Genomic DNA, 16,611 nt, shown 5'->3' with positions numbered 1-16,611 from the left:
GGACGCTGATGGTAACCACTTTGAGCACCTCTTGTAATTGCAGAAGTTCAACGTGACTTGTATTCATTCATCTTTTGTTATAGGTATTAACACAGTTTTTTCCTTTCTTAAAATGTGTATACATTTTTTTGGCACCCTCTGTAGTTACATCAGACAGATCCTGCCAGTGCAGTTGTTACCTTGGTGGGGAGATAGATTCCTAGAGCCTCGTGCTCTGCCATCTTACCAGCATACTCTTCATAAACTGAGTTTTTACAACAGATTTTATTTGAACAATTTGAAACTCAGTGAGATGATATTAACTCAGCACCATTTTGCACACCCCGGTGCACATGCACACAGCGTCCGCTAGGTGGAGCAGAGGAGCACGGTCACCAATCTCCAAAGGCTCTCCTGAAGCAGATCCTTTAAGGAGTAGGTAGCCTGTGCCGAGCAGTGGGCTGGGGAGAGCCGCCCCCAAGCCCGCCCCAGACCTGAGGCTCTTCCAGCACAGACATAGCTCAGAAGAGCAGGCTGGCTGCTTCCCCTTCCTGGGGCTTGTCATTCATCCAAACAGTGTGAAAGTGGGACTAGATCAGTGTTTCTGCAGGGAAACCACAGAACAAGCTTTTTTACATAGAAATTATAATAATTCATGTGATGAGAATTCAATGAAAAAAGTTACCAGACTGAAAACCCCTCCTCGATTCGGCAGTATAGAGTAGCAAAAAGTATTACAGCACTGGTCAAGTTTTTAGTGAATTACAGAAAGTGTATCAAAGCACAGATACAGTATAAATCAAATTAATCTTTGACCATTTCTCATATTTGCCATCGAAAAAGGGAAGGTGGGTATTTGGGAAGCTGTAGGCAGATCCGCTTTCTCTGATCTGGGCCTCTTTCCTTATCTGTATAACTGGGGCTGGAGTAGTTATTTCTAAGAAGCCTTTCCAGTTGTAGCTCTGAAAAAAATTGTTGCCTCTGTGATCACAGGGAGTAAAATTGACAGGTGTGCTGGAGGCGGTTGGAGGGTGAGGGAGTGGGTATGGCCGGTGTCAGCTTTCTTGAAGACCCCTTTTCTGTTCTGTTCTGCTCCTGCCTGTGCTGGGATCTGGGTGGGGCTCTGGTCCTCCCCACAGGTGGGTGAGGGTGAGGGAATCACAGCGCTTCTGGCCCGTCCCCTCCACGTGTGCCTGCTCCTGGCGGGTGTATTGTCTGCTCTTCTGTTGATTTGAGCCGAGGGTCATTTGCTTGGTTTTGTTTTCTTTCCCAAATGGGAACAGTTTTATGGCTTATAATAAAAATTGAAAATGTTCAACATAAATACATAAACAATATAAATAAATATGTGTCTCTGTGTATGTATAGAATAAGATAAATTACTTAAACCCTATTGCCCAGGGATAATTACTTACCATTTTGGTATATAATCTAGATTTTTTTTTTTTAAGATTTTTTTTTATATTGGGGAAGGGGAACAGGACTTTATTGGGGAACAGTGTGTACTTCCAGGCCTTTTTTCCAAGTCAAGTTGTCCTTTCAATCTTAGTTGTGGAGGGCGCAGCTCAGCTCCAGGTCCAGTTGCCGTTGCTAGTTGCAGGGGGCACAGCCCACCATCCCTTGCGGGAGTCGAAACCGGCAACCTTGTGGTTGAGAGGACGCGCTCCAACCAACTGAGCCATCCGGGAGGGAGCTCAGCTCAAGGTGCTGTGTTCAATTTTAGTTGCAGGGAGCCGAGCCCACCATCCCTTGCGGGACTTGAGGAGTTGAACCAGCAACCTTGTGGTTGAGAGCCCACTGGCCCATGTGGTAATCGAACCGGCAGCCTTCAGAGTTATGAGCACGGAGCTCTAACCTCCTGAGCCACCAGGCCGGCCCATAACCTAGATTTTTTATATCTTTGTCTGTATACCTAGTTGGATATCAGTGTCTATTTGATTTTACATAAATGAAATCATACCCATTCATCTGTTGTATACTTTTTTTTTTGCCCAAAAATAAAAGTGTCACGGACATTGTTACATACCAGCAAACAGATCCTGTCTTCAGTTTTCGTCACTGCACAGCATTCTGTGTGGGTCGCCTTACCATAATTTATTTAAACAGTCCTCTTGCATGGACATTCTGGTGGTGTCCAGTGCAGTATTTGACTGTTAACATTGCTGTGAGAAATATCCTTTCATGCTCATCCAAACATTTGCTCTTCTGGATATTTCTTACTGTATGTATATTTTTAGATACAGACTGTGGGTCAAAATTTAAGTACGTTGAAATTTTTAATGCATGTTGTAAAGTGCCTTCCAGAAAGGTGGGGCTAGTTTTGTTCAGCAGCCCTAGCCGGAGGACCATTCGTTGAATGACCACAGATACAGTAGCGGGCCTTCTTTGGGTCCCTTGGAACGTGCAGTGTCCCAGCTTTGATGCATATTTTGTGGGAGGACAGACCTGCCCGTCCTGTACCCCCAGTGATAGCAGGCCTGCTTCTCCCATCTGCCCCCCAGAATGCTGTCCGTGTCCCACGGGACTTTGAGGGCTGCAGCGTCCTCCGCAAGTACCTAGGCCAGCTCCATTACCTGCAGAGTCGGGTCCCCATGGGCTCCGGCCAGGAGGCCGCTGTTCCTGTCACCTGGTGAGAGCTGGCGGGCAGGGCCGCGGGGAGCCTGGAGGGTGTCTGGGTGCTGGGGATGCCCTTCCCTCCCCTCCCCTTTCTTCTCCTTGGTGCACAGGGTGGGGAGCAGCTTGGTGTGGTCTCCCTAGGCCTCCCTCCCCCACTCCAACCCTGTACTGGGGTGGCTGGTCCCCTCACCTGGCCTCAGGGCCCTGGCCAGCTCCTTCCCTCAAGATGACTGGTGGCATGTCTGTAGGACCGAGATCTTCTCAGGCAAGTCTGTGGCCCACGAGGACATCAAGTATGAGCAGGCCTGCATTCTCTACAACCTTGGTGAGTTCCTGACCCCTTCCCCATGGCTCTGTCCCCTCAGCCCTGCCAGCCCAGGAGCTCAGCTCAGCAGCAGGCCATGAAGTCAGGGGGCTGATGGATGGGAGGTGCCTACATCCAGACCCCTCCACTGCCTTCCTCACTGCTCAGCCAGCACCTCTTTTCTGGGCCACGGAGCCACCCTGCTGGGGAGAGGCAGTACTGGGCTGGCTGCGCCCCGGGGTTGTGCTGGGGGCTCCGGCTGGGAGACAGGGCCGGATGGCCTCTTTCACTGCACAGCCGACCCACCTTTTGACTTCGGGCCGCTGCACACAGAAGGAGCACATGGCTGGCCTCAGCCGACCCTGTCAACCTTGAGTCAGCCTCAGCCTGGCTCAGAGGAGAAGCTTGGGGCATCTCTGAAGCTTCAAGACTGGACTTCTAGGCTGGGGGCTGTGGATGGGAGCCCCTCCTTCCACTCACACCTCCATTTTCCTGATCGTGGGTGACAGCACTGCCCTCTCTGCCTCCCTGTGTCAGCAGCCCAGACGAGCCCTGACACCCGTCCTCTGTCTCCCCAGGGGCGCTGCACTCCATGCTGGGGGCCATGGACAAGCGGGTGTCTGAGGAGGTGAGGATGGGGGGACGTGAGCAGGGAGGGCTGCTGAGTGTTCAGACTTCGGGGTGGGATGGATCCTGCGCGCGGGAGTGGACACAGGCGGTGTCTGGCTCTGCCCCAGCATCCTCCTCGTCTTCCCTGGCAGGGCATGAAGGTCTCCTGCACCCACTTCCAGTGCGCGGCGGGCGCCTTTGCCTACCTGCGCGAGCACTTCCCTCACGCCTACAGCGTGGACATGAGTCGGCAGATCCTCACGCTCAATGTCAACCTCATGTTGGTGAGGCGCTGCCCTTGATGGAGCCGAGTTGAATCCAGGAGAGGGGGCAGTTCAGGCTGGAGCCTGGGCCAGGCCCCATGCACATGGTGGTCAGGGCGGGACATCAGGGGCCTTGGCTTTGATCTTAGAGCCCCAGGTGGAGCAGGCCTGTGCTTCTTGGAGTGGGGGGAGGGGCTGAGGAGCGAGAATATTGAGGAGGGGTCCCTGTGATCAGCCCGTTGGAGGGGCAAGGTCTGTGGGTGGACACGGACATGAGCTGTGCTTGCTGCTCCAGGGCCAGGCGCAGGAGTGCCTTCTGGAGAAGTCGATGTTGGACAACAGGAAGAGCTTTCTGGTGGCCCGCATCAGCGCACAGGTAGGGGCGGGGGTGTGCAAGGGGGGCCTCAAAGGAACGAGGGCAAGCGTCTGGCATGCTGCTGACGCCCTGTCCGGCTCCCAGGTGGTGGATTACTACAAGGAGGCCTGTCGGGCCTTGGAGAACCCCGACACCGCCTCGCTGCTGGGCCGGATCCAGAAGGACTGGAAGAAGCTGGTGCAGATGAAGACCTGCTACTTCGCGGCTGTGGCTCATGTGAGGGCAGCGTGGCCACTGGCTCTGGGCGGGGCTGAGGCGCCACAGCTCAGGGAGTAAGTAGTGACGTCTCTTCTTCCTTCCCAGCTACACATGGGGAAGCAGGCTGAGGAGCAGCAGAAATTTGGGGAGCAGGTGAGTGAGTTGTGAGGAGGAGTCAGGACTGGGTCCTGCCAGCGGGGTCCCTTCCCTAACAGAATGGGGGAGGTGATCTTCTCTCTGCCTCTCACCTCCACATCCCTGGGTGAGCCCTGCTGCAGGCCTGGTGAGTCCCGTCTGCAGCCCTCATCCTCGGGGACGAGGACACAGAGCGGGCTCCCCACCGCGGCTGGCTGGTTGGAGGTGTAAGCTGGGGTGGGGTGCCGTGTGACGCTAACCTGTTGGTTTGGCTGGCACCCGGCTGCCTCCTCAGCTTCTTGCCTTCTAATGGGTCACCTGATGGCCCACCTTCAGTGGGGTGGCAGGAGGAGGAAGAGTGACTGGGCTGTGCCCATTGTCCCCCACAGGTCGCATACTTCCAGAGTGCCCTGGACAAGCTCAATGAAGCCATCAAGTTGGCCAAGGTAAAGCTGAGGGAGGGCCTGGCTGCCCCTCAGAGCCCTGAGGGCCCAGGGAGCTGGCCTGGAGGGGCCGGGGGTGTCCTGCACGGGCCTGGGTTGGTGCTGAGCGCCCGCGTCCCTGCCTCACAGGGCCAGCCTGACACCGTGCAGGACGCACTTCGCTTCGCTATGGACGTCATTGGGGGAAAGTGAGTCTTGGGGGCTGGGGGGCCTGGTTCCTTCTTGTCAGGCAGAGTTGGCTCCCCTGTGCCTGCATCCTTGGGAGGAAGCCACCAGTGCCACATGGGAGGCCCGGTCCTGAATCCGCGCTGATCACCCAAGATGCCCCATTCACGTCCCCTCCTCTGGACCCCTAGGTACAATTCTGCCAAGAAGGACAATGACTTCATCTACCATGAGGCTGTCCCAGCACTGGACACCCTTCAGCCTGTAAAAGGTCTGAAGCTGAAGGGAGGCTGAGGATTGGGGTATAGGGTGCCGAGTGGGGATAGAACAGGTCTGCGTGGCCCTGGTCTCCACAATTGTCCTCCTCGTCCCAGGTGCCCCCTTGGTGAAGCCCTTGCCAGTGAACCCCACAGACCCAGCTGTTACAGGCCCTGACATCTTTGCCAAACTGGTACCTATGGCTGCCCACGAAGCCTCGTCGCTGTACAGGTGGGTGGGAGGATTGGCCCTGTCCTTAGCACAGGTGGGGTTGGGGTTCTCGAGAGACATGGGCTTCCAGCACCTGCTCTGTCACTTCTGCAGTGAGGAGAAGGCCAAGCTGCTTCGGGAGATGATGGCCAAGATTGAGGAGAAGAACGAGGTCCTGGAGTGAGTGTGGGCTGGGTGGGAGGATGGGGTTACACAGCAGACCTTTGTGGGGTCCCCAGTGCCATCTGCAGTAGCGAGAGTAGAGAAATGTCTGGTAGCACCAGGTTTCCTAGCTGTGCCCTCCACCCAAGGTCTTGTGTGCTAGATTTGTAAGGTAAGAGTCACATGTCTGGAAATGTAATGGCTCTGTGCGATATCAGAGGGATAGTGGATGGGGGGAGGGGGGTTCACACAGTGAGGGATATAAATGATAAACGTCTAAGTATTGCTTTGTCTTGTGCACCTGAAACTAATAAAATTAAAAAAAAATGCTTAATTTAGAAAAGCTTAAAAAAAAAAAAAAGAGCCACATGTCTTGGGAGGAGGGTGTCTCTTGTGCCCCAGTGTTCTCACCAGTGCCCTGGGCATGTTCTGAGGGCCGGGCCTCGTGGTGGAGGTCAGGATGCTGCTTTGCTCTCTGTTAGGACCTCAGACCTAGCTTCACTTGTGGGGGGGCTCGCCCTAGTGGGTTCCTTTTACACGTGAGGACTTGGTCAGCACCCACCTAGTCCTGTTGCCCCCACAGCCAGTTCATGGATTCAATGCAGCTGGATCCTGAGACAGTGGACAACCTGGACACATATAGCCACATCCCGCCCCAGCTCATGGAGAAGTGTGCCGCGCTTAGCGTTCGGCCTGACACTGTCAGGAACCTCGTCCAGTCCATGCAGGGTGAGTGAGTGGGGGAGCACGCAGGGGGTGGCGGGAACGAGCCGTTCACGTGCCCTGTTAACCAAGGCTGGAGGCTGCACCTCTCCAAGCACCTGGCACAAGCACCCATCCCCACGCCCCCATGGGTCGCTGCACCGTCTGCATTGCTTGGCAAGTGTTGGCTGCACACAGCCCTGGACCGAGGGGGCAATTGTGCCTCCTAGGGGATGGGCCAGAGTGGTGCCTGGCCTGCTTGCCTCAGGAGTGGTTCCCTCTCCCCCATCCATACTCTCAGTGCTGTCTGGGGTGTTCACGGATGTGGAGGCGTCCCTGAAGGACATCAAGGACCTGCTGGGCGAGGATGAGCTGCTAGAGCAGAAGTTTCAGGAGGCCGTGGGCCAGGTGGGGGCGAGCACGGCGGTGTCCAAGGCTGAGCTGGCGGAGGTGCGGCGAGAATGGGCCAAGTACATGGAGGTCCACGAGAAAGCCTCCTTCACCAACAGCGAGCTGCACCGCGCCATGAACCTGCACGTCAGCAACCTGCGCCTGCTCAGCGGGCCGCTGGACCAGGTGCGGGCCGCCCTGCCCACGCCAGCCCTCAGCCCAGGTGAGCGTGTCCGGCCCATGCCCGCGCTGAGATGCAGAGCTGGGGGGGGTGGGAATGTGGCCTCACTGCCCCCCGCTGCCCCCAGAGGACAAGGCTGTGCTGCAGAACCTGAAGCGCATCCTGGCCAAGGTGCAGGAGATGCGGGACCAGCGCGTGTCTCTGGAGCAGCAGCTGCGGGAGCTCATCCAGAAGGACGACATCACTGCATCGCTGGTCACGGCGGACCACTCGGAGATGAAGGTGGGCTGGGCTGCGGGGAGGGGCCGACGGCTGCGGCCCGATGAGGCGCGGCCCTGAGTGTCTGTCCTCTGCTCCAACGCTCTTCAGAAGCTGTTCGAGGAGCAATTAAAGAAATACGACCAGCTGAGGGTGTACCTAGAGCAGAACCTGGCGGCCCAGGACAACGTCCTCCGGGCCCTGACAGAGGCCAACGTGCAGTATGCGGCCGTGCGGCGGGCGCTCAGCGACCTGGACCAGAAGTGAGTGCGGGTCCTCGGCTCGTGCCCAGCGAGCGCCCCCCAGGCCCGGCTCCAGCCGCTCACCTCCTGCCGGCCCTTCTGCCCACCAGGTGGAACTCCACGCTGCAGACTCTGGTGGCCTCATATGAAGCTTATGAGGACCTGATGAAGAAGTCCCAAGAGGGCAAGGACTTCTATGCGGACCTTGAGAGCAAGGTGGCCGCGCTCCTGGAACGGGCGCAGTCCCTCTGCCAGGCTCGCGAGGCTGCCCGCCAGCAGTTCCTGGACAGGTGGGTGTGGCTCTGGGGCCTCGGTGCGGCTACAGCCCAGACCCAGGCGGGGCTGACGGGGCCTGGCTCTGCTCCTCCCTTGCTGGTCCCACAGGGAGCTGAAGAAGAAGCCTCCGCCACGGCCCACAGCCCCCAAGCCGCTGCTGACCCGCAGGGAGGAGTGTGAGGCGGAGCCTGGAGACCCACCCGAGGAGCTGCGCAGCCTGCCCCCTGACGCCTTCCTGGGAGCAGCTGCCACACTCCACTTTCCTGCTGGCGCCTTTCCCCCCTCCGTGGGCCCAGGACCCCACTATCTTTCAGGCCCCTTACCCCGTACCTACTCAGGCCCCACCCAGATGTTGCAGCCCAGGGTTCCCCAGCCCCCAGGGCACCCTGCAATGGCTATGGCCCCTGGACCTGCCATTTACCCAGCCTCTGCCTACACACCGGAGCTGGGCCTTGTGCCCCGGTCTTCCCCCCAGCATGGTGTGGTTAGCAGTCCCTATGGCGGGGTAGGGCCACCCCCACCAGTTGCAGGTCTGCCCTCGGCCCCACCACCCCAGTTCTCGGGCCCCGAGTTGGCGATGGGGGTTCGGCCAGCCACCACCACAGTAGATAGTGTCCATGCCCCCATCTCTAGCCACACAGCACCACGGCCGAACCCCACGCCTGCTCCACCCCAGCCGTGCTTCCCGGTGCCCCCACCACAAGCACTGCCTTTGCCCTACACCTATCCTCTAGGGCCCAAGCAACCCCTCACAGCCCCCCCAGCCCAGCACCACTTTTCTCCGGGGATCCCCACAGGTTTTCCACCCCCAAGGCTTGGGCCCCAGCCCCAGCTTCATCCCACACAGGCAGCATTTGGGCCCCAGCCCCCCCAGCAGCCCCTTCCACTCCAGCATCCACACCTCTTCCCACCCCAGGCTCCAGGACTCGTACCTCCACAACCTCCACAACCTCCTCAACCTCAACCTCCCTACTCGTTTGCCCCTCAGCCTGCTGTCCTAGGGCAGCCACCACCCCCCCTACACACCCAGCTCTACCCAGGCCCCTCTCAGGACCCCCTACCACCCCACTCAGGGGCTCTGCCTTTCGCCAGCCCCCCTCAACCTCCACATCCCACCCTGGCATATGGTCCTGCCCCCTCCCCCAGGCCCCTGGGGCCCCAGGTTGCCCCTCTTTCCATTCGAGGCCCCTCACCTGCCGGCCAGGCCACCCCGAGTCCCCACTTGGTGCCTTCACCTGCCCCATCACCAGGGCCTGGCCCGGTGCCCTCTCGGTCCCCTGCAGCACAGCCACCGCCATGCCTGCGTCGGGGACCTGCGGCTGCAGACCTGCTGTCCTCCAGCCCCGAGAGCCAGCATGGCGGCACTCAGCCACCAGGCGGTGGGCAGCCACTGCTGCAGCCAACTAAGGTGGACGCGGCTGAGGGCCGGCGGCCACAGGCCCTGCGGCTGATTGAGCGGGACCCCTACGAGCACCCAGAGAGGCTGCAGCAGTTGCAGCAGGAGCTGGAGGCTTTTCGGGGCCAGCTGGGTGATGCGGGCGCTCTGGACACTGTTTGGCGGGAGCTGCAAGAAGCCCAGGAGCACGACGCCCGCGGCCGCTCCATTGCCATCGCCCGCTGCTACTCGCTAAAGAACCGGCACCAGGACGTCATGCCTTACGACAGCAACCGCGTGGTGCTGCGCTCAGGCAAGGACGACTATATCAATGCCAGCCGCGTGGAGGGCCTCTCGCCGTACTGCCCACCCTTGGTGGCCACCCAGGCACCTCTGCCCGGGACAGCTGCCGACTTCTGGCTCATGGTGCACGAGCAGAAGGTGTCGGTCATTGTCATGCTGGTGTCTGAGGCTGAGATGGAGAAGGTGAGAGGGAGCAGTTGGGGGGGGGGTACCCAGCAGGGATCCTGGAAAAGCAGCCCTAACCGCCCTGTTTGTCTCAGCAAAAGGTGGCCCGCTACTTCCCCACCGAGCGAGGGCAGCCCATGGTGCACGGTGCCCTGAGCCTGGCACTGAGCAGTGTCCGCACCACAGAGACCCACGTGGAGCGGGTGCTGAGCCTGCAGTTCCGGGACCAGAGCCTCAAGCGCTCTCTCGTGCACCTCCACTTCCCCACGTGGCCCGAGCTGTGCGTCTGCTGCCCTGGGTGGTTGGGGGTATGGGGTGAGGGGGTCGTGAGGGCCCAGCTCAGGTGTGACTCTGCCTATCCCCGCAGAGGCCTGCCCGACAGCCCCGGCAACCTGCTGCGCTTCATCCAGGAGGTCCACTCACACTACCTGCACCAGCGGCCTTTGCACACGCCCATCGTCGTGCACTGCAGGTAGGGTGGGGGAGGGGCAGGCACACCGGCTTCCTCCTCCTTCCTCCTCGGAGGCCTCGGCCTCACGCCCTTTCCTGCCACAGCTCCGGGGTGGGCCGCACGGGAGCCTTCGCACTGCTGTATGCAGCTGTGCAGGAGGTGGAGGCCGGGAATGGGCTCCCGGACCTGCCACGGCTGGTGCGGCACATGCGGCAGCAGAGGAAACACATGCTGCAGGAGAAGGTGAGCGTGCGGGCACAGGGATGGGTGCCCCCCCGGGGGACGGCAGCCCCTCTGACAGGCATATGTGCCCTGCAGCTGCACCTCAGGTTCTGCCATGAGGCAGTGGTGACACACGTGGAGCAGGTCCTGCAGCGCCACGGCGTGCCCCCGCCGTGTAAGCCGGTGGCTGGCACAAGCCTCAACCAGAAGGTGAGGAGGGAAACCCGGGGCTGCGGGGACAGCCACAGCGTCGTGGAACCCGGTCTTCATGCACTTGTGCCTGTTCAGAACCCCCTCCCTCAGGACTCCCAGGACCTGGTCCTCGGGGGGGATGTGCCCATCAGCTCCATCCAGGCCACTATTGCCAAGCTCAGCATCCGGCCTCCTGGGGGCTTGGAATCACCAGCTGCCGGGCTGCCAGGCCCTGAGGAGCCCCCAGGCCTGCCGCCAGCCAGCCTCCCCGAGTCCACCCAGCTCCCACCCTCCTCTCCACCCCGCCTCTCTTCACCCGTGCCAGAGGCTCCCCAGCCTGAGGAGCAACAGCCAGACCCTGAGGTCCCCAACCTGGGGCCCCCCTCTTCCTCCCTGGAGCTGCTGGCCTCCCTCACCCCTGAGGCCTTCTCGCTGGACAGCTCCTTGCGAGGAAAGCAGCGGATGAGCAAGCAGAACTTCCTGCAGACCCACAATGGGCAGGGGCTGCGGGCTGCCCAGCCCACCGACGACCCCCTCAGCCTTCTGGATCCACTGTGGACACTCAACAAGACCTGACAAGGCTTTGCCCACCTGGTCCTTACACTACATCATCTCCTGCTGTGCCCAGCAGGGCCTCGAGGTGGGCCTGGTCTCTTCCTCCCATTTCTGCTGCCTTCAGCCCTACCTGGTCTGGCCCACACCCCTGTGGGGTGGCGATGTAGCGCGGGCCTCAGGTCATGTTCTGCTCCTTTGTGGGACCTGACATTTTTCAGCTCTTTGCTGTTAAATAAACCAACCTGTTCTGTGGCCTGTGTGTGTGCCCATTGCTGCCTCAGGGAGGGAGCCTGGGCCTGGTGCCTTCAGGGAGCTTGGACGTGGATGGGCGGTAGGACAACTCGGGTCACCTTTGGCTTCCACGCCTCTGAAATGGTTAGGCGGGTCTCCCCCACCCTGCTCCTGTCCCCATGTGTCTTGTGTGGCTCTTGCCTGGAGCAGCAGCTGAGCTGGGGAGGGGTGCGCACGTGACACAGACGCTCTCTAGGGGAAGACAAGTGGCTCAGAGGCCCCTGGTAGATGGGATTTTTTAAAAAGTTTATTATTACAGTCCTGAGGCGGCTTCCAGAAGCCTTAGCTGCTCCCCCAGTCCAGGCCCAGTGCCCCTCAGTCCAGCTTCTCCAGCACAGAGGGCACGTACACCAGGCTGAGCTCGCTGCCGAAGTTGCAGACGATGGCGGCGTTGTCCAGCACCAAGATCTGACGGGCGGGCTGGGCCTCACTGTTCTTACCCAGGTAGACAGTCTGCAACAGGTCCCCGTAGCTTAGGTCCCAAAAGGACACACAGCCCTGGCCACCGGTCACCAGCAGGTTGTCTGAGATGACACCCAAGCTTGCACCACAGCCCAGGTCCTAAGAGGCAAGGACATGACAAAGCTCAGTGTCTTGAGTCCTTGCCTGAAACTCCGAGAGCCCGATGGCCCCCCGCCTGCCTACCTGCTGAATGGAGTAGAGCTTGATGCTTGTGCTGCGGTCCCAGATGCTGATAAGGTCATCCAGGCCACTGCTGATGACACAGGATGTGGTACAGGTGAGGGAGGTGACATCCCCACGGTGAGCAAACATGTGGCTGACCCGGCTGCCAGTCAGCACGTCCCACAGGCAGATGGCCCCATCTTGTCCTCCACTGGCCAGCACCATGGTCTAGGGGAACAGGCCCAGGGGAGCCGGGTCACCGGTGGAAACCTTTGTCCTGGGGGCTGGGGCTCCTCACTCTGCTTCCCAGAGGCCCTTGGGGGCCAGGTCCCTGGAGTCAAACAAGGGTCACGGCCTGGCTTTGTGCCCCTCCCACAGCCCACCACAGAGCCCTCACCTGGTCAATGTACACAGTCGTGATGGCCCCTGAGTGGCCCTGCAGGGTGAAGAGGCAGCACGAGTCCTCCAGACGGAACACCTGGGGCAGGAATGGGCATCAGGTTCTGGTCTCACACTTTTCCAAATTACACTTGGACCAGGAAATCCCTTCCACAATTCATTAGGACACCGCCAGCCGCCCCCTGACTGACCCCAAATGCTCCCCATCCCCTCTGCTGGGTCACCCCAGCACCCAAGGGACGGGGCCAGCACTCACTCTCAGTGTGTGGTCTTGGCTCCCAGTCACGAGGCGCCCAGCAGCAGCCTTCAGGGCTGTGATGGGTTTCTGATGTGCACAGGGCACTGTGTGGGTCAGGCGACAGGCCACCGTGTCACTGCTGCTGTACAAGGGGGAGGTGGGAGAACTGCCTTGTCCTGGGGACAACAGGCCAAGTGAGCAATCCCTGAAAAGTCAACCCCTGTGCTCCCCGCCCCCTCCGACTGCAGGCACCTGCCCAGCCCCTCTGACCTCGGAACTGCAGGGGGCTGAGGGCAGTGTGGGTCTCCAAGGAGAAGAAATCCAGGGAACCGTTGAGCCGGGCAGCCACAATCCTGGAGAGAAGAGTGTGCTAGGCCTGGTTCTAAGTACATCACACCTATAACCACCCCGCCCAGCGAGGCAGACCATCTGCTGCTCAGAGGTGTGGGGCTGGGCGCCGAGAAGGGAAGTAGAGTCACACATCAGTAAAAGGGAGCCAGGACTCAAACCGCAGTGTGTGGCCTGGCCAGGAAGGTTGGGTGTCGAGCTGAGGAAGGCAGCCTGGCACTCACCTTTTGTCCAGGAAGACGAGGGACGTGATGCCCGATGAGATCTCCTCACTGCTGCAGCGTAGCGTGCCCTCGATGGCGTCCCACACCTGCAAGGGCAGAGGCCGTGAGCACTGGCCAGCTGGAGAAGCCACGGCCCGGCCGCCTCCCGTCCCCTGCCCACCTGCAGCCGGCCACTGCTGCGGCCCACCACGATGAGGTTGCCCTGCAGCTCCAGGCTCCAGATGGAGCCGTCCGCACTGGGGGCCCAGGAGAGGGCCAGGGAGCCCTTCTCGGGAGAGCCGCACTCGTCCTCAGGGGCCTGGGGCAGCGTGGGCCCAGGGGAAGGTGGGCGCAGGGCCGGCGTGTGGACGGGAGTCAGCCCCTCCTGCTGGTACACTCGCTGCACCAGGCGGCTGAAGTCATATCCCTGGTTGTCCCGAGTGCGGCCACAGCCCACCCGGTGCCGGGGCTCGGGCTGAGTGGGCTCTGAGGGCCGCGGCCGTCCCGAGAAATTGGTGTCGATCAAGCAGGTGAGGTCCGGCTGGTCTCCGAAGAGGGACGGTGGCGGAGGTCCCTGAGGACGGTGCCGCAGCGGAGAGCTGTCCCCAGGCTCCTCTGGGCCGCACTTTCCGCCATCTGACAGCCGTTCCCAGCTCTCCTGAGCCTCAAACATGCTGCCACCGCCGCTGTCACGGCGCTGCCTACAAGGACCGGGAGGGCAGGGTGAGGGTGGCAAGGACAGCAGGGTGCAGGGCGGTGGGGCACAGGCAGGGATGAGCACCTACCCCGGGCGTGGGATGCGTGTGAGGCAGTCCCCGGTCTGTGCGTCCCACACGCACATGTGGCCCGCCAGGCAGCAGCTCACCAGCAGCATGCCATCGCTGGCCAGACACTCGATGTCCTGTGGGGGGCACAGCAGGCCATGGGCATAGGCACCGGCACAGCCCGGCCCTGGCATCCCCACCGCCCCCGCCGCACTCACCATGAGATGCCCGCGCAGCACCAGGGGCACGATCTCCGTCTCGGGTGGCGCGTAGCCGTAGTCATCGCAGGGCAGGTCCCCGCGGCGCCGCCGGCCGGACCCGCCGCCAGGCTGTCCGTAGTTGCGCGGGCAGAGCACACGGTAAAGGCAGAGCAGCGCCAGCACAAGGACGATGCCAGCAGCCAGGCCGAGCGCTGCCACCCTGCGCCAGGAGGGACGTGGTCAGGCACGCCCGGGCCCCTCCCGCCGGCCGCCCCTCCCTCAGGGGCCTTACTTGTACAGGGTGACGTCTCTGTGGGCCTGTGCCACACCTGGCCCCTTGGGGCCAGCCTCCCAGAGTGCACCGGGCCTGGGCTGTGGCGGGGGCCAGGCACTGCGGCCATCCTGAGGGTGCCGCCCCTCCAGGGCCTCCCTGGGGTTCAGGCGGAGAGTGACCGGGATGACAGGCAGCAGGCTGATGTACCTGGAGCAGGCAGTGGGCAGCCTCAGCCAGGATGCCCTAGGAAGGGTCCCTGCTGCTGCAGCCCCACCCCAGTACCCTTTCTACACAGGACTCGGCCTGCTGGACTCCACGACCACCCCCTCCGGAAGTCTTCCCCAAATGGGTGGTGGGAGCACAGGAGGCCCCTCCCTGCCCCAGCTCTGGCACCCCAACCTTGCTCGGTGATGGACACCAGCACCCAAACCCATCACTACAGTGCAAGCTGAAAAACATAATTCAGAAGAGTGGGTGTCCCTTTTGAGGGGGAGGGGATGCTCTGAGGACAGTGAGTGGACACCACCAGGAGGAGAGGAGGCAGCTGGCACAGCCCAACTCACCTCTTGGCCAGTGTGATGTTGTAGTAGCTGAAGAGCGTCGGCCAGTGGCGGAACGACAGCTTCCTCCAAAGCTCCTCATCCTCAGGCCCCCAGGTTACCTCTGGGACTGGGCTGTCATGGACACCCTCTACTGGACCCCCAGACTCGGGCGTCTCTCCTGGCAACGTATGGTTCTCGGGTAACTTAGGGCCATCAGGTGGGAAGATGGAGAAGGCAGGGTCCGGGTGGCTGGCGGGCAGCACGCCACTAGGCACAGGCATGGGAGTCAGAGTGCCCTCGCCCAGTGGGCTCTGTTCCGTCACCTGGGCAGCGAGGTAGGTGCGCAGCCCCGCTGGGTCTGTGTACACCAGGATGCCAATCCAGACAACGGTGCCAGCCTGCATGGGGCATTGGTACTCAGCAGGGCCTCTGGGAAGAAGGGGCAGCCCCAACCCCCAGCAGCCTTGGCCCTCATGCCAGAAGGTGGCTGACCTCAGGCCTGGGGGAGCGGGAGAGGCCACAGGCCCCAATCCGTCCTCCCTCTGCCTCTCCAAGTCCTCCCACTATCACCTGGGGCCACCTGTCACTGGAGGAACCTAGTTCATTTTCCATGGTCAGGGTCTGGGTTTCTTGGCTGAGACAGAGAAGCAAACTTAGGTTTGATCAAGAAGCTCCCCATCTCAGCTGGGACCAGAAAGCACGAGCACTCCCACGGTCAGCACGGCCAGAGGGCCCGCTGCCTGACCTGCTCCAGACACACCCACGTCCTAGTCCCCCGAGGCCGAGGCCTCGCTCCCCTCCACTCCCAGCAGCCAGCCCAGCGGGTGAGTTGTGTTGCACAGCATTTTGTGATGCCTGCACAACGGCCGATGAACCCTGACTGGGGGGAACCATGCTGGCTCCCTCCCCGAACCCCGCGTCCAGCAGGTTCCTGCCCTGGGTCACTGGGGAGATGACTCCTCTTCTACCTGACGACCCGGGGCTGCTTCCCCCAGAGACAGGCTTATCACCTCAGAAGCCACAGGGGTCTGGGCAGGAGGGTGTGGCGGGCAGCTTCCCAAAGCCAGGCTTCATGGGGCCGTGAGGGCCTGAGAACACCCCCCACCTCCAAGGGAAAGTGCAGAATTCGAGTGGGAGCTGAGACCTGGCCCTCGAAGGGCAGGGCAGGGGCAGGAGGTACCATGATGAGGCGCTGGGCCAGGCGGGTACGGGCCAGGAAGTAGACGACGCGCAGCCTCTTTGGGAGCCGCAGGTTTCGGAAGGAGGACGGTTGCAGTGTGATGGTGTGGGGTGTGGACGGCCGCACAGCCAGCTGCCGCTCCAAGCGCACGGGCCGCCCCACTGGCTTAGCTGGGGGCAGGCAGGCTTCAGGGGGCAGCCGCTTGTTCAGGTCCGCCAGCTGTTGAAGGTGCAGCAGTCAGGGCCCAAGGCTGCTGTCCAGTGGCTACCCACACACACGGGGCCGGGCACGGCCCCTGCCCGAGGTCTGTACCTCTCACCCAGAGATCCCTGAGCACTGCCAGGGCTGAGGAGGGTGGGGCAGGGCCCAGCCCACTCCTACCTCCATCCGACGAATGTCAATGGACAGGACAGTGGTGAAAAACAGCATCTGAAGAAAGAAGTCAGACACCAGCCCCACGACAGCAAAGAGACAGAACTCCTGGAACCAGAGCACACAAAGGGAACCATGACCTTAAG

At 61.1% G+C, this 16,611-nt stretch overlaps 2 protein-coding genes across 4 annotated transcripts in view; one reads left to right on the top strand and one right to left on the bottom strand.

Annotated features, from left to right (window-relative positions):
• Positions 1-11,282, top strand: part of PTPN23 (protein tyrosine phosphatase non-receptor type 23) — a 28,578-nt gene extending 17,296 nt beyond the window's left edge. For 2 of the 3 annotated variants that reach the window (XM_074312453.2, XM_074312452.2), the window contains 23 exons: positions 2,481-2,608; positions 2,844-2,920; positions 3,478-3,527; positions 3,661-3,792; positions 4,067-4,147; positions 4,232-4,363; positions 4,451-4,498; positions 4,870-4,926; positions 5,053-5,111; positions 5,280-5,359; positions 5,463-5,577; positions 5,671-5,736; positions 6,302-6,447; positions 6,722-7,033; positions 7,119-7,273; positions 7,361-7,512; positions 7,602-7,781; positions 7,876-9,628; positions 9,706-9,890; positions 9,978-10,082; positions 10,166-10,304; positions 10,380-10,493; positions 10,572-11,282. In XM_074312453.2, coding sequence (XP_074168554.2) covers positions 2,481-2,608; positions 2,844-2,920; positions 3,478-3,527; positions 3,661-3,792; positions 4,067-4,147; positions 4,232-4,363; positions 4,451-4,498; positions 4,870-4,926; positions 5,053-5,111; positions 5,280-5,359; positions 5,463-5,577; positions 5,671-5,736; positions 6,302-6,447; positions 6,722-7,033; positions 7,119-7,273; positions 7,361-7,512; positions 7,602-7,781; positions 7,876-9,628; positions 9,706-9,890; positions 9,978-10,082; positions 10,166-10,304; positions 10,380-10,493; positions 10,572-11,051 — 4,746 coding nt within the window. In that variant the 3' untranslated portion in view covers positions 11,052-11,282. The remainder of the gene's footprint in view (positions 1-2,480; positions 2,609-2,843; positions 2,921-3,477; positions 3,528-3,660; positions 3,793-4,066; positions 4,148-4,231; positions 4,364-4,450; positions 4,499-4,869; positions 4,927-5,052; positions 5,112-5,279; positions 5,360-5,462; positions 5,578-5,670; positions 5,737-6,301; positions 6,448-6,721; positions 7,034-7,118; positions 7,274-7,360; positions 7,513-7,601; positions 7,782-7,875; positions 9,629-9,705; positions 9,891-9,977; positions 10,083-10,165; positions 10,305-10,379; positions 10,494-10,571) is intronic. The other variant, XM_074312450.2, reaches the window with a different exon arrangement.
• Positions 11,283-11,546: 264 nt separating this feature from the next.
• The window catches only part of SCAP (SREBF chaperone), a 52,830-nt gene continuing 47,765 nt past the window's right edge, over positions 11,547-16,611 (bottom strand). The window contains exons 11-23 of the mRNA XM_074312454.2: positions 16,475-16,573; positions 16,094-16,312; positions 14,935-15,311; positions 14,390-14,578; positions 14,116-14,317; positions 13,919-14,034; positions 13,315-13,834; positions 13,155-13,240; positions 12,853-12,935; positions 12,601-12,758; positions 12,343-12,423; positions 11,967-12,173; positions 11,547-11,882 (exon numbers count right to left, since the gene is read on the bottom strand). Of these exons, the coding sequence (XP_074168555.2) occupies positions 11,637-11,882; positions 11,967-12,173; positions 12,343-12,423; positions 12,601-12,758; positions 12,853-12,935; positions 13,155-13,240; positions 13,315-13,834; positions 13,919-14,034; positions 14,116-14,317; positions 14,390-14,578; positions 14,935-15,311; positions 16,094-16,312; positions 16,475-16,573 (2,583 nt within the window). The 3' untranslated portion in view covers positions 11,547-11,636. The remainder of the gene's footprint in view (positions 11,883-11,966; positions 12,174-12,342; positions 12,424-12,600; positions 12,759-12,852; positions 12,936-13,154; positions 13,241-13,314; positions 13,835-13,918; positions 14,035-14,115; positions 14,318-14,389; positions 14,579-14,934; positions 15,312-16,093; positions 16,313-16,474; positions 16,574-16,611) is intronic.

The sequence above is a fragment of the Rhinolophus sinicus genome, chromosome 5 (genome assembly GCF_057876585.1).
Source record: "Rhinolophus sinicus isolate RSI-liver-muscle chromosome 5, RSI-T2T, whole genome shotgun sequence".
Lineage (NCBI taxonomy): Eukaryota > Metazoa > Chordata > Mammalia > Chiroptera > Rhinolophidae > Rhinolophus > Rhinolophus sinicus.
The sequence above is the reverse complement of the archived record's forward strand: the minus strand, read 5'-3'. Positions and strand labels throughout refer to the sequence as shown.